Genomic DNA, 14,595 nt, shown 5'->3' on the forward strand with positions numbered 1-14,595 from the left:
ACCCCAGGGGACAAAAATGGGATCACATCATCTGTGCTGTTTTGACTCCCATTCACTCATCTATATGATAGGTCCTGAAAACCTTTCCATCCAGATAACAGCACAGAAATGTCCATTTCATACAGGATACCATTGACGATGGATGTTAACAATTTTTAAAGTCAGTTCCAATGGGAAGTGTCTCTGTAATTTTTTGATATTACAAACAAATATCCTGGAAGTGTCTCTTGGCACACATGTCTAATTATTTCCTTGGGTGGGTCGATCCCTAAAAATGGAATCATTGTGTCAGAGAGTTTGCACCTTTAAAATAGTGATCCATTTTGCCAGAGGACCCTATCAGTTGACAAATTTAAGGAAGTACCCACTCTCAGATGTCCACCCTGTACTTGTCCCACCTTAGTTTCGTCCCAGCTAATGAGACTGCAAATCTTTATAGGTTGATGGATTTCTTTATAAAGTGACTTTTTTGCCTTTCTCATTTTGTTCTTGAAGTGTATTGGCCATTTTTCTTATTGATTTGTAAGTATTCCCTTTACATTTATGGGTATTAACCTTTTGTTTGCAAATATTTTCCCCAATTTGTTTGTCATGCGAAGGTTTTACACTTTTTTTGTACTCAAATCAATTTGTCTTTTTTTTTTTATGCTTTATGGTATCTACCATTAATGTCATATTTAGAAACCTTGCTTTCCCCCCACACTTACCTGCTCCATACAGACTTTCTAGAACAGTTGAAGGGTATTTTTTTATTGGAGAACAGTGTGTTTTTCCAGGACCAATCAGCTCCAGGGCAAGTTGTTGTTTTCAGTCTAGTTGTGGCGGGTTCAGCTCCCTGGCCCACGCGGGAATCGAACTGGAAACCTTGGTGTTATAAGTACTGCGCTCTAAGTACCGGCCGCTCCCTTAAGGGGTATTTTTACATTTAAATATTTGATTCATTTGGAATTAATTGTTGGAGACTACAGAGTTGGGGGTAGGTCTCCAACTTCAATTGCTAGCCAATGGCACCAAAACCATTGATTGAGTCACTCCCATCTTCTCCACCAATACTTACCTGCTTTTATAATTCACTCAGTTTTCCTGGTGTTTGGGTCTATTCCATTGCACTCCATTCATCTCTCTGTGTCTCTCTAAGCCAATGCCCATTCTGTTTTCATTTCTGCAACTCTGTCACATGTTTTAATATCTGGTAGAACAGATCCCTTCTTTTGACTCTTCTTTTTCGGAGTCTGCCTGCCCCTTCTCCCACAGTTACCTTTCTGGTGGGGGCAGGGTGTGTGTGTCGTGACCAAGGTCAGGACCCTGGAGTCAGGCTGACCCTGTGGGTACCCCAGCGTTGCCCTCCCTACCTGTGTGGTCTTGAGCTGATACTGAAGAAAACCAGAATGCAATCAGGCGGTCACATGGCAGGAGATCCGAGAGCACACATTTTAGTGTCAACCCCTACCTCCACCCTTCATGGTCCCCAGGATCTCAGACAAGACCCCTCGAAGCCACATGTGTAGAATTGGGGGCGGGGAGGGGGGTTAATAACAGATCCTTATAATGGGAAATATTGAATAACTAGAGACTTTCTCTTATTGCAGAATTAAGATGAAATAGTGATTATCAAGGACACAATGCACACAGTACATGCCTAAACAAAATTCAACTGAATAAAAATTTAAAGATCTTATTGGCTTTATTCAACAATTCATAAATCAGGCAGTGTCCAATACAGCAGATAGAAAGGAGCTCCGAGGAGTTGTACAAAATGAAAGACTTTTATAGGCAAAAGGGAGCTGGAACAAGGAAGTTATACATAGTAAACAAAAAAGCAGATTGGTTATTACAAGGTTATTTTCCTTTAAAGAATGGCAGGGGTCTATCAAACAGGTTTCCTAACTGGTACGAATCAGGTAATTCCTGGTTGACTGGTTTAAGATTCCATTTCTGAGAGAGCAGAAACTGTAATTAAGTTAAGTCTAGGTTTGGTAATATGGGGCTTAGCATCAGCAACTCCATTTTGGGCCTATTGTCTTGTTTTTAATAATTGTTAGCTTATTCAGTTATCTCTTACCAAGATCCCTTATACTAGTCCCCAAAATTAGGTTGGTATTTTCAGTGGAATCGCATTTAATGTAGTGATTGATAATTCTACTGTAATAAGTCTTTCCATGCAAAAACAAATCTTCTCCATCTCGCCATTTATGCCTTCTTTTTTGTTCTTGGGTAGAGGTTTACAATTCTTCATACTTTTCTTCCAAAACTGGGATCCTAGTCTCATGTACTGTTTGGTGACCTGCTTCATTCCCCCTCCCCCTGACACACACACTTAATATTTTATGACACTCTTTCTGCAGTAAAGTGTTGTTTTATAACATGTTTGTACGTGGCTGTTGTATTCATTTTCTATTGCTGCATAACAAATTACCTCAAAATCTAGCAACTTAAAACAGTAATCATTTATCATCTCACACATTTTCTGTGGGTCGAGAGTCAGGGAGCAGCTTAGCTGGGTGGTTCTGGCTCAGTGCCTCTCATAGGCTGCAGCCAGGATGCCGGCAGGGCTGCAGTCTCATCTGAAGGCCTGATGGGGTCTGCACCATCCACTTTCAAGGCGGGTCACTCACGTGGCTGGTAGGTTGCTTCTGGCTGTTGGCAGAAGGCCTCTGTTCCTCGCCATGAAGACTTCTCTCCATGGGGCTTCTCGAGTGTCCTCATGACATGGCAGCTGGCTTCCCCCAGAGTGAGTGATCCAAGAGAGAATAAGATGGAAGCCACGGTATCTTACACGACTTAGCCTCAGAAATCATTCGCTGTCATACGTGCGATATCCTTGTGGTTATACAGCCTAGAGGGTTCTACAAGGGCATGAATACCAGGAGATGGTGATCATTGAGGGCCATGCTATGCATGTACCCAAATTTATCTAACCGATCACCTCTCGGGGGATATTTAATCACTCTGTTTTACAAGTTGAGATTCTAAGGCCCAGCAAGGTCTGTGTGTTGCTGTGGTCACACAATGACTTAGAGGCAGAGTCAGGATAGCCCAAATCCTGTGAGTACACCCACTGAGAAGCAAAGGGAGGCCTGGAGGAAAAATCCAAGCAACCAAGTCTATAAATTTCCCCCTTTCATCAGGACACAGTCATATTAGACTAGGGCCCACCCTAAGAACCTCATCTTAACTTGATTTCTGCACAGACTGTATTTCCAAATACAGTCACCTTCATAGGTCCTTGGGGTTAGGACTTTAACAGTCAATCTTAACAACCAACCCATGAGATAGTGCTATTATTTTTCTTCCCTTTACACAGGAAGAAAGTGAACCTCAGACAAAGGAAGAGCCTGACCTGGATCCCCATAACCTCTAAATTGGGAGGCCAGTTTGAACCAGGTGGATCTCAGGGGCTCTACACCTTCCTGGTGGGCTTGTCGTGTGATTCCTCTGCTCAAATGTCACCTTTGTCCAGAAGATTCCCTGACCGCTTGCCTAAACAGCCCCCCTCCTCACCCTTTGCCATGTAGCCTGCTTTGTTTTTCTCTCAAGCCCTTTTTACTACTTGACATCACACATAATTTCTTTGACATTTATCTGTGCCTGTCTTGTCCTAAGAACTTTACCAGTATTAATTGATTTAAATACTATATATTTTGCACATATTATAGTAAATACATTTGCTTATGTGTTGTTTGACTCTATTCCCCACTTGATTGGATACCCTCTAAGGATGGTGACTATTTCGTTCACTGATGGACGCCAAATTCTCAGACTAGTACCCAGCAGCACATAGGTGCTCCATAAATGTTTGTTGAATAAATTAAGTGAAGGCAAAAATGATATAATGTCCAAGAAATGCCTGAAACTTATTGGATTATGATATATTATTTTACAGGATAGATGTAGGTTGGTTTTATGTTCTTTTTTTTATGGCTGCTGTAACCAATGACCAGAAACTTAATGGCTTAAGACAACAGGAATTTGTTGTCTTGTAGTTCTAAAGGTCAGAAGTCTAAAATCAAGGTGTCAGTAAGGCCTGTTCTTTCCAGAGACTGAGGGGAAAATGCATTCCGGAAACATGCCTTTTTCTGCTTCTAGAGTCCACCTGCATTCCTTGGCTCCTGGCCTTCCTCACATTGCTCCAACCTCCTGCTTTCATTGTCACAAGGCCTACTCCGCACTCCGATCCTTATGACTCATTCTTATAAGGACCCTTGGGATTATATCAGGCCCACCAGGATAATCCAGGAAAAATCCAGGTTAATCTCTTCTTCTCAACATCTGGAATTGAATCCCATCTGCAAAATCCTTCTTACCGTGCCAGGATCCATATTCACAGATTCCAGCCATTGGAATATGGACATCTTGGGGAGGGAGGGGCGTTATTCAGTCTACAAGAGATGTATTACCTCTGATTTTCATTTCCAAATAGTTAAGGAGGAATTGCAAATTAGTTGCTACAAAAAGGGAACTATCAGTAGAGTTTTCTTCCCCAAGCCCCACTCCTATGATGTTCTGGAAGGACCTCTGTCTTTCGCCTGAGTTCTAAGGTAGAAAAACCTGAGTTCGAATACAACCCTCATCACTCCCTAGCTAGGTGACTTAACCACTTAGGCACGTGACTTAACCACTCTGTGCGGCCATTTCCTCATCCATGAAATGAGAATTACAACAGTGTAACAAAAAATAAATAAAGATGCTCAACCCAGTAACAGGCAGGGGCCTGCAGGAGCACAGATGAGGGGTACCTCATCTTCCTGGAAGAAGTGACCCTAGAGCCTGAATGGGAGACATTTACATGTTAATAAACCCTGTCCCTCAGCACACGTGCAAATCGCTTTGCCTAATGCCTAGTAGACAGCAAATAACCCAATGACTTGCTATTTTTAATAGTTGCAAACTGAGTTGAGACTACAAGGATGAGGTCAAAGATAAATAAATTATGATGGAAAGATTATGATGATACCAAATGGAAAGGGCTCTACTGGATGCAAGGAAAGTTTGGGGCTGTCTCTTCCAATTGGCTCCTCTCCTCCACCCCTGGGGTTCTTTGAGGTCTACAGACCGAGGAGGCCCCGGGGGCTTTCACTTCTCCTTTCTCCTCCCCACCCCCTTACAGGCCACAGTGTCAAGCCCACAGGTCTTTGCACTGAAAGGTTTAGAATGACGAAAATTTTAAATAAAGACAGGGTCAAATCAAGACAGGATCAGTCAAAGTGACTTGCGGCGCCATATTGGATCCTGAAGCAAAAGGAAAAGTCAGTAATTCAGTACTGATCCTGGCCTTATTTAAAATGTTGATATTTCATGCATCGTCGATTTTTTACGTAAATTTTGTTTCTCTAAAATATTTTTCTTGGTTACTGAGTTTGGGGCTTTTGTTTTCGGTGTTCCCATAAATTTTGTTCCCTCACTGGTGTCCCACTCCCTGGTCCTGAGGTTTTTCTTAGGAACCACATGACAAGACAGAGATTTATGACAATGCCAGGGACAGTTGCTGTGTGTTTGGGGGTAGAAGGTGAGGAAGGCTATGGAACGCTGGAAAGGATACTGCATCCAGCCTAGGGAGCAGGAGAGCTTTTCGGAGGTGGCATTTGGCAAAAGTTAGTTGTGGGAGGGAAGTGGCCTCTCTTCTGTAGGAGGAAGCGAGAGGGGTGGGGATGGTCTCTGGGAAGGTAGGGGTGGGTTGAGAGAGAGGCAGGCCAGGGCAGGGGTGTTACGGTTTAGTGCTGCCGGGCTGGCAGCGTCATATCTTGGTACGGAGTTCTTGACAGATTGAAGAGGAAGAGAATGGAGCAGTAAGGTCCTGAAATTTGTGTAGGCCGACGTTCTCCAACTGGAGTGTACCCAGGCCAGGACCATCAGTAGCACCGGAGAATTGTTCAAAAGGCAAAATTTCCAGCGTCCCCGAAAACCTAGTGAATCAGAAACTGGAGGATGAGGCCTACAAGTCTCAAGGGAATTCTCAAACACTTAAATTTGAGAATTATGGGCCTAAACTAAGGTTCTCAACCCTAAACACCCACACCCCTTTTACAAATAGTTTGTGATGGTGACTTTCCTCACGGGAATCAAATTCATGGATGATAAAGCCTACCTGAAAAACCAAAGTCTGTAATGCCCTGACAAACAAATGTCCTAACAAATCAACACGTATGGATATTTTATGATAGTACGTAAATGCTTGAGCACAACTTCCCTGGAGGATGCAGGGAAGTCTCCGCAACTTGTATCTGTTTTCAATGAATGTGTTTGGATTTGAGAAGTGAGGTATCACTAGTCAAACGAATCTTGTCCATAATTTTGTCTTATCCTGGACATTTAAAAATAAGTGCTAAATAAGTATGCAGTCTGTCCATCAACAGCTCAGCTGCAAACGTGTTGGGTGGTCGACTGCTCTAATATTAGGACTGGTGTTGCCATCTCTAAACCCTTTTCCCCAAATGGTAAACAACTCCTGACTAAGTTCTCCAATAGAACAAAATATAGTCTTCCCTCTATTTTAACATAGTTGCATTTCTGAAAATTCAGTAAAAAACACTTGGTGGTAATATATAAAATGGAGTTAGGTTCTGGTTTCGGGTAATTTTGAACGGGGTTTTCACCCACACACATGTCTAGTGGGAATGGAACAATTTTTCTTTGGGGGACAGTCCAGTGTATTGCAGGGCATGTAGCATTCCTGGCTCCTACCCTCTAAATGTTAGTAGCGTCCATAGCTCTATCATCCCCACTGGAGAGACGATCAAAAACATTCCCCAAAATTCCAAAAACAAAGTGCTCCATAGGGGCTATCGTGCCCCCATCCAGAATCACCTTTGAGATAAATGCTGAGGGCCAGGCCCCAGGAATATGCAGGAGGTCTCAGGCCCTGGATCTCGGGGAGGCAGAGGGAAGGATCCAGGGGGCTGCCTGCATTTCTGGCTGGTCAGTGAGATGGATGGTAGAGTCAGTTTGCTAAAATGGGGAGCAGGATTGGACCACTACATTTAGGGGTGGTTGTATAATGTGGACATGGAGACAGAGATGAGGGAAGGGATTTTGGATGAAAGAGAAGCTTCCTTTTACTGAGTCAAGCCAGTACCACCTTCTTGGTATCTTATTCCATGTTCTTCTCTCCATCCCCACATTGGTCACCTCTCCCCAGGATGACAGCAGCAGCCCCCTTACTGGTCTTCCTCCACTCCTCTGCCCCATGGTCCAGTCTCCATGCGGCAGCCAGAGCTTTCTACACCACCCCCTGACTCTTGCCATTCTTTCTCAGAAAAGTCTTCCCTGATTCACCCCTCTCCCCAAAGAGTTGGCTGTGAGAAATAGGGTGAAGAAATAAAATAAAGTCACTATGGTCAAGCTGCTAAATTACTAAAATCAAATAGGTAGAGGTATGAGGAAATGATTCTTTTCTTGTTCTTACTAGCCTGGGAATTTAAACTTTTGAACTTTCCAGTCCTGTGTCGATGCCTGGATATACATCTGTACATATACGAGACATCCAGATAACCCTCTGATTATCCATGAAGGACTCCCGTATCCAGATCACCTGGCATCCATCATCCAGACTGCCTCTCATTTGACTGATAATGGTCCTGGACTACTCTGGGCTAAGAATGCAGGACTGAGTATTCTCAAGAATGCACTTTTTAATATAAGAAGTCGTAATTTTCTTCTTCAGAATACTTCTGGGGTTTTGCCTAGCTGTGTTTCCAGTTTGCAATCTCTAAGACCCCTGAATAAATCTTTATTGTTTATTTCTAGCCAAAGCCTCCGGATTCACTTATGCTCAGTCGACGCTGGGTTTCTGGACACGCAGCAGGAATTTCTATAAGAAGATTAGTGGGCGGCCAGTTGGCTCAGTGGTTGGAGCGCAGTGCTCATAACACCAAGGTGACCGGTTCGATTCTCACATGGGCCAGTGAGCTGTGCCCTCCACAAGTAGATTGAAAAAAAACAAAACAACGACTTACTTGGAGCTGAGCTGCACCCCCCAACTAAATTGAAAACAACAACTTGACACGGAGCTGATGGGTCCTGGAAAGACACACTGTTCCCCAACATTCCCCAATAACAAATTTAAAAAAGATTAGCAAACTAGTTTTTAAAACGTGCCTAGTACAGTAGTCCCTCCTTATCCATGGGGAACACGTTCCAAGACCCCCAGTGGATGCCTGAAATCTTGGATAGTACTGAACCCTATATACACTATGTTTTTCCTATACATACATACCTATAATAAAGTTTAATTTATAAATTAAGCACACAGTAAGAGATTAACAACAATACCTAATAAAACAGAACTATTAAAACAATATACTGTAATAAAAGTTCTGTGAATGTAGTCACTCGTTTCAGGGGTCCCTTCCTGCAGTCTCCCTATAGGCTTAAAGCTTACTGAGGCAACACGCTGCTGTCAATCAGAGCATGTTTTCTGTTCTTGTCTTGCCTTTTCCATCTCAGCTAAGCACTTAGCATGCACTGTGGCTATAACTTTTGCTGTTTGAGGTATGATAGCAAAACTAGCATGAATTTCTTTTTCTTTCTTCATGATTTCACCAATAGATTTGTTTTTACCATAGATTTTAGCAAGCTCAGCATATGACTTTTTGCTTTCCTTATGAAATCCAGAACTTGCACCTTGTCACTTGAACGAAGCACGTTACAGCCTCTCTTTGGCACGTCTGAATTGTGATCACCCCTACTCTAGCACTTTGGGGCTATTAAGTAAAATAAGAGTTAAACACCAGCACTGTGATACTGAAACAGTTGATCTGATAAGCAGCTACTACGTGACTAACAGGCAGGGAGACACACTGGACAAAGGGATGATTCATGTCCCCGAGGAATGGAGCTGGATGACTTGAGCTTTCATCACAAACCAATGCACAATTTAAAACTTACGAATTGTTCAGTTTTGAAAATTTCCACTTAATATTTTCAGACGGTGGGTCACTGAACCCGGGGGGAAGCGAAACTTCAGAGAAAGGGGAACCACTGTCACGTGATTCACCTCTCTAAAATTTGAGGGCTAGCCTAATCTATTTTGCTCACTGTTCAATGCTCCGAGCCTGACAGTCGGCGCTCAACGAATATTTCCTAAAAGAATGAATGAATGAACGAATGAATTTCTACAAAGATCTTCTGTCCAGGTTCACCGGCAGGGACCAGGAGGGTTTTATCTCCTGGTCCTCGAGCCTCTCCACCCTCCTCCCAGGCAGTCTTGGCTGCGGGGCCCTCGGGCCTCAGTTTCCCCGCCAGCGCAGCGGGTAGGCCTCTGGGGGGCGGACGTGCGGGCAGTCGCGCGCAGCCGGGTCCCCGTGACCCAGGGCCGGGCACCCCGGCGGGGGGTGCATGTGTCGGGCGCGCGGGGGACGTGACCGGCCGGCCACAGCCTCCAGCGCGGCCCGGGCTTGCGAGCCGCGCACGCGCGCCGCCCCGCGCCCCGCCCCGGCCCCTCTCCTCCTCCGCGCTCCGGGCCGCGCGCGCCGGCGCGGGAGGCGGGGGCGGCGGGTGGCGGACGCCGCAGCGGAGGGGCGGGCCTGGCCCGGCTCCGCCAGGCCGCCCGCGCGCGGCTCCTGGAGCGCCCCGGGCCCGGCCCGGGCGGCGGCGGCTGTAGCCCCAGGTCTCGGCGGTGCCGGGGCGCCGCGTTGCAGCCATGGCCCTGGTGACCTTGCAGCGCTCGCCCACGCCCAGTGCCGCCTCCTCGGCCAGCAACAGCGAGGTGAGCCCCGGGCCCGCGGCCCCGGCCGGGCGGAGCACCCGACGCGCCAGGCCTGGGCCCGAGTGTAGGACTGAGGGCGCCGGCGAGCGGTCCCGGGCCCGTGGGGACGCCGCTTACGACCCCACCTGGGCAGCGGGACTGCGGGGAACTGAGGATGCGACGCCCCTCCCCCACCGCCATCTAGGGGTGACCTCGTTTGGGGGTGACTGTGTGCGTGTGCACCCCGCGTCTGGGGGTGACGGTACACTGAAACTGGCTGACCGCCGTCTGGGGGTGACTGCAGACACTGTGTGTGTGTGTGTGTGTGACAGTGACCTCCGTCGGAGGGTGCCTTTGCAGGAGATTGGATGTGCGACGGAAACTCCTAATTAGGTGACTGTAGGAGATGCCGGTTCTGAGATTTGTGACCCTGTGGCTGCTCTGGGCCCTTTCCCTAAGCGCCTGGCAGTGTGTATGTAAGACTGTGTGACTCTGTGGCCTGTGTGACACTGTGAGAAGCCACCGGCATGCTCCTGTGAATGTGAGATTGTTTCCCTGACCGCCCAACCCCTGGAGTTCTGACTCTTGGTGTCACTGCGTGACAGTGACCAAGGGAGCTCAGGGTGCTGTGTGTCTTATGTCTTTGTGTGCCGCTGAGTCTGGGTTTTAACGTTTTGTAGTATCATTTGGGGCTGCATGTTTGCGGCTGTGTGGTGAAGGCTGGTTCTGGCGTTTCTGGGGCTGCATGGCTGCCCTGTGCTGGTTTCTGTGGGTCTATGTGTGGCTGGCTACTTCTTACCCTGGGGTCAGTTGGGGAATTGGTCCTCGGAGTCTACCGTTGGGCTGCACCACTTAGGCTGGAGCCTCAGACCTGTAGTCAGGTCACTCCTGCGGCTTTGGGGCCCCGACCCTCTTGTCCCCACCTTCTCTTGGTGAACGGGTTAAAGCCTCTGGTCTAAACTCATATTCAAGGCAAGGCTGAGTGTTGGCCTGAAGACAGAGCAACTAGAGGCCGAGGCTGTGGAGTGTTTAGAGAACGCTGGAGGAGGAGCCCTTCGGGCCCAGGAAGTGGCCCTGCCAGCATCTGGGCCATTCAGGCCCCTTTGTGGGGGAAGTGGACTGAGAGTACTGACACGTTTGTGTGCGTGAGAGACAGAGAGGACCTGTGTTTGGTTTGACAGCCCTGTGTGTCCCACTGGCTCCGGGCAGGGTAGCTCTTGGGCCTATTTTGCAGAGACTGGTAGGAGCATTTTCAGAGAGGCTGTCCCCTCCTCTTGAGGAGTGGCCACTGTTATCTTATCTACAGACAGAAGATTCTAAGGGCCCCCTCCTTTGCATGCTGAGCAAGAACATTGGTTTGTCAGTTGCCTGCAACTGAGAAGTCAGGCTGCAGTCGCTTCTCTCCTCCCCACAGTGACGTCTGTTCTCCTGCATCATTCCTATTACTGCTGTCTTGCAGTTGCCAAAGTACTTCCATGCATTAACCTCATGTTCCCAGCTCAAAAAACTATTGTGAGATAAGTGAAGAGTTCAGCTTCAGGAAGGGGTTATACGGAGGGCTTCTCCACCTGGGTCTCTGATTCTAAACCCCTGTATTAGCCACGGTCTTCCTGCCTGAGACACATGAACATTATTTTATTTGGTTATTTTTTAGCTGAGATATAATTCACATACTATCTATTCACTATTGTAAAGTGTACAATTAAGTGGTTTTTAGTATAGTCACACGGGGCACTGTCTAATTGCAGAATGTTTTCCTCACCCCAAAAAGAAACTCCGTCCTCCTTAGCGGTCACCCACAGTCTCCCTCCCACCACCCCACGACCCCTGCCCTGCTCTCACCAACTCTAGGCAACCACGAGTGTACTTTCTGTCTCTGTGGATTTGCCTATTCTGCGCATTTCACGTAAGTCTTTTGTGTCTGGCTTCTTTCACTTAGCGTCATGTGTTCAAGGCTGCTCCATGTTGCAGCATGTGTCAGGACCTCATTCCTTTTTATTGCCAACTAATATTCCATTGTATGGATAGACACCATTTTGCTGGGTGTGTAGATGGTTTTCACGACACACGTTTTAAATCATAGTATAAAGTATTATTTTCACAAGGTGCCAATGAGCTGACAGACACAGCTTTTATTTGACTTGAGTAAATCAGCAGCATGAGGCGCCCAGTGAGCAAGCAGTGCTTGGGATGGCCCCTGGAAGGTAAGGCTTTCTTCCAGATGGGATGAGGCATGCAGAAGCAAGGCAGGAGCAAGCATGTGCGCCCAGATGTTGGTCTGGGCGGCTCTGCCTCTGGCTTGACCTTCCTCAGGTTACTTCCTTCTCTGGGCCTTGGCTTATGCGAAAGGGTTGGCTTCCTTCTTGTGTGTGTTCTTTGACATACGTAGCTTGCTTCTCCGAAATAACTGACCTTACATTGTCTTTCATCCTGAGAATCACAGAGAGTGACCGAGAATTAAATGGTCTTGAAGTCTGTATCCCCAGATCACTTCCTCACTCATCACGATCCTTTGTCTAGTCAGAGACATTGGGGGCAGTGGTTTCCTGACCCAGCCTGTCCTGATGCACAGCGTGGGAACTGAGGGAAATCACAGCCCGGCCAGCAACCCAATGCTCCTCTCTCTTTTAATTTTTCCCCCAATCTTTTAATTCTCATTTGTGTCATTTTACTGTCAGCCTTACTTCATTCCTTTGTGAGAACCGACAGAGAGCTCGATTTATCGATAGATAAATCAACAACTTTCAGGAATGGACCGTCACATTGTTATTTTTGACAAATGTTCCTGGTGACTAATTTTCATGGGCAGATCTCCCGTCTCATTTTTGGGGTTGGATCAGGCTGTTTCAACCTCTGTACTCCTGACATTGGGGGCCTAAAAATCCTCAGTTGTAGGGGGCCGTCTTGTGGCTTGTAGGATGTTTAGCCGCACTCCGTCCTCTACCCACTAGATGCCAGTAGCACCCTCCAAAAAACTGGCTCCAGACATTGCCCAGTGTTCCCTGCTGAGAATAATTGACCCCTGGGTGAGAACCATTGGGTTAGACCCAAATATTCACTTCTAAATTTGTGGTGGTTGTTTTGTGGTTGAACTTCAGGACCGAAGTTCGTGGCCCTCTGGTCAGCAAAGCCCTCCCCGATTTCCCACTTCTCTTTCAATGTGGGATAGGGTGTGTGAGAACAAACTGGCCGGTCACCAGTGAATACCTCCGCATAATACTATACATATGTTATCTTAATAAAATGTAGGGACTCCGGGACCTGCTGGTGTGTGTCCCTTGCTGCCCAGACCCCTCCCTGCATTAGCCCTGTCCCCTTTTTCCATTATTATTGGCTTCTGTCTGGTTTCTGTCCTCGAACAGCCTTGCATCTCTCCCAGCCATCACTGCTTTCCAGGTTTCTCTTTCCCATTCAATGGGCTCCTCTGTGTAACATACAAAACATGCCAAGTCCCAGTGGTACAGTTGTTTGGGGGGGTGTGTTTTCTTCCCACTTCAGTTTTCCCTTTGAAAGGAAAAGAAAAAGAAAAATTGCAATTGGGGCTTGAGTCATGGTGACTTTTGGAGCCTCCCCTCTTGGCCTTAACTTTCAGAAATTATTAAGTGTCCCTTTCTTTTATTTATGTAAATAAACCAATCACCTAGAAAGTTTTATATTCAATACTTAAGCCATTTTTGAGAACCCCCAAGAGGTTTTGAGACCCATAGACAGACAGCCTGATGTTGGCCACCTTCCATTGTAAAAGATTTGCCTGGAATGGCTTTTTCTTTTTTTTTTTAACCCGTCTGTTGAGACTTAAAATGGTGTTAATCACTTAGCTATGGCCTCGGCTTGAAGGAGGAAATGGATTCTCTTAAAACACAGCCCTCTCCCCTTAAAAAAGAAAAGCAGGATAAGGTCCAAAACAACCCTGGAAAGTGGAGAACGGAGGTCTTAACGAGTGTGTTAAGCAACAATGGGAGATAGTAATGTTACAAGATACCGATCCTGGATTCTGTGGGAGGAATGTGGGTAAACACTGGGAAACTTAAATTCCTCCATGGAAGTGACTCCAAGGAACAGAGAAGCAGGCTTGGTAAGGAAAGGGTGTGGCTGTATAGAAATAGCCAGGTTTCCTGGACATCTGTATCTTTTTCAGACACCAGAACAGAAAATGTGAGACTTTTCTGAGGCTTGTTGCTCATGTTGTCTGTAGGGTGACATTCTCTTTCTTTCTCTGCAGTTGGAGGCTGGCAGCGATGAAGACAGAAAGTTAAACCTCAGGTAAGCAGACTTTTAATTTTCGTTCCTAAGTCTTCCAAGCAGGTAAGAAATACGCTTGTTTCTTTCTTTCTTTCTTTTTTTTTTTTTTTAAGGAGGGCGCAGCTCACAGTGGCCCATGTGGGGATCGAACTGGCAACCTTCATGCTACCAGCACCACGCTTTAACCAACTGAGCTAACTGACCACCCCAGAAATACTCTTTGTTTCTTACCAAAAGGAGAACCGTCAAAAAAAGAATACACCAGTTTTTTTAGTAGTGCTTTAAAAATTACACAGATGTATAATTACAAACAGCTTTACTAACATTATATAATGTTTAGAAAAGAAGGAAAATAATTGTCATTGTTCTGCCACCCTTGCTTTATCATTGTGAGCATCTTTATGTAGTTTCTTCCAGATGTTACCCTTTGCTTTAAAAAAAAAAAAATCATGTAATATGCTCTCGCATTTCTATCCTGCTTTTGGTAAGGTCTTCCTTTTGAGGTAAGCACATTGCTGATTTGAAACAGACATCCAAGCCCCCTAAGTTTATTAATTTAAGGTGGTTTGTTTCTGTGTGTACTTGTGAGAAATCTTTAGCTATGCTCATTTAAAAAATTCCCGAAGCTGTAATCCTCAGTTGCTACGTTCACTAGTAGATGCCAAAAACAT

General features: G+C 46.1%; 1 protein-coding gene across 2 annotated transcripts in view; it reads left to right on the forward strand.

Annotated features, from left to right (window-relative positions):
* The first annotated feature begins 9,514 nt into the window (after window positions 1-9,514).
* SSH1 (slingshot protein phosphatase 1) overlaps window positions 9,515-14,595 on the forward strand; it is a 55,862-nt gene continuing 50,781 nt past the window's right edge. The window contains exons 1-2 of one of the 2 annotated variants that reach the window (XM_081037080.1): window positions 9,515-9,703; window positions 13,905-13,945. In XM_081037080.1, the coding sequence (XP_080893206.1) occupies window positions 9,638-9,703; window positions 13,905-13,945 (107 nt within the window). In that variant the 5' untranslated portion in view covers window positions 9,515-9,637. The other variant, XM_081037081.1, reaches the window with a different exon arrangement.

The sequence above is a fragment of the Rhinolophus hipposideros genome (genome assembly GCF_964194185.1).
Source record: "Rhinolophus hipposideros genome assembly, chromosome: 24".
Lineage (NCBI taxonomy): Eukaryota > Metazoa > Chordata > Mammalia > Chiroptera > Rhinolophidae > Rhinolophus > Rhinolophus hipposideros.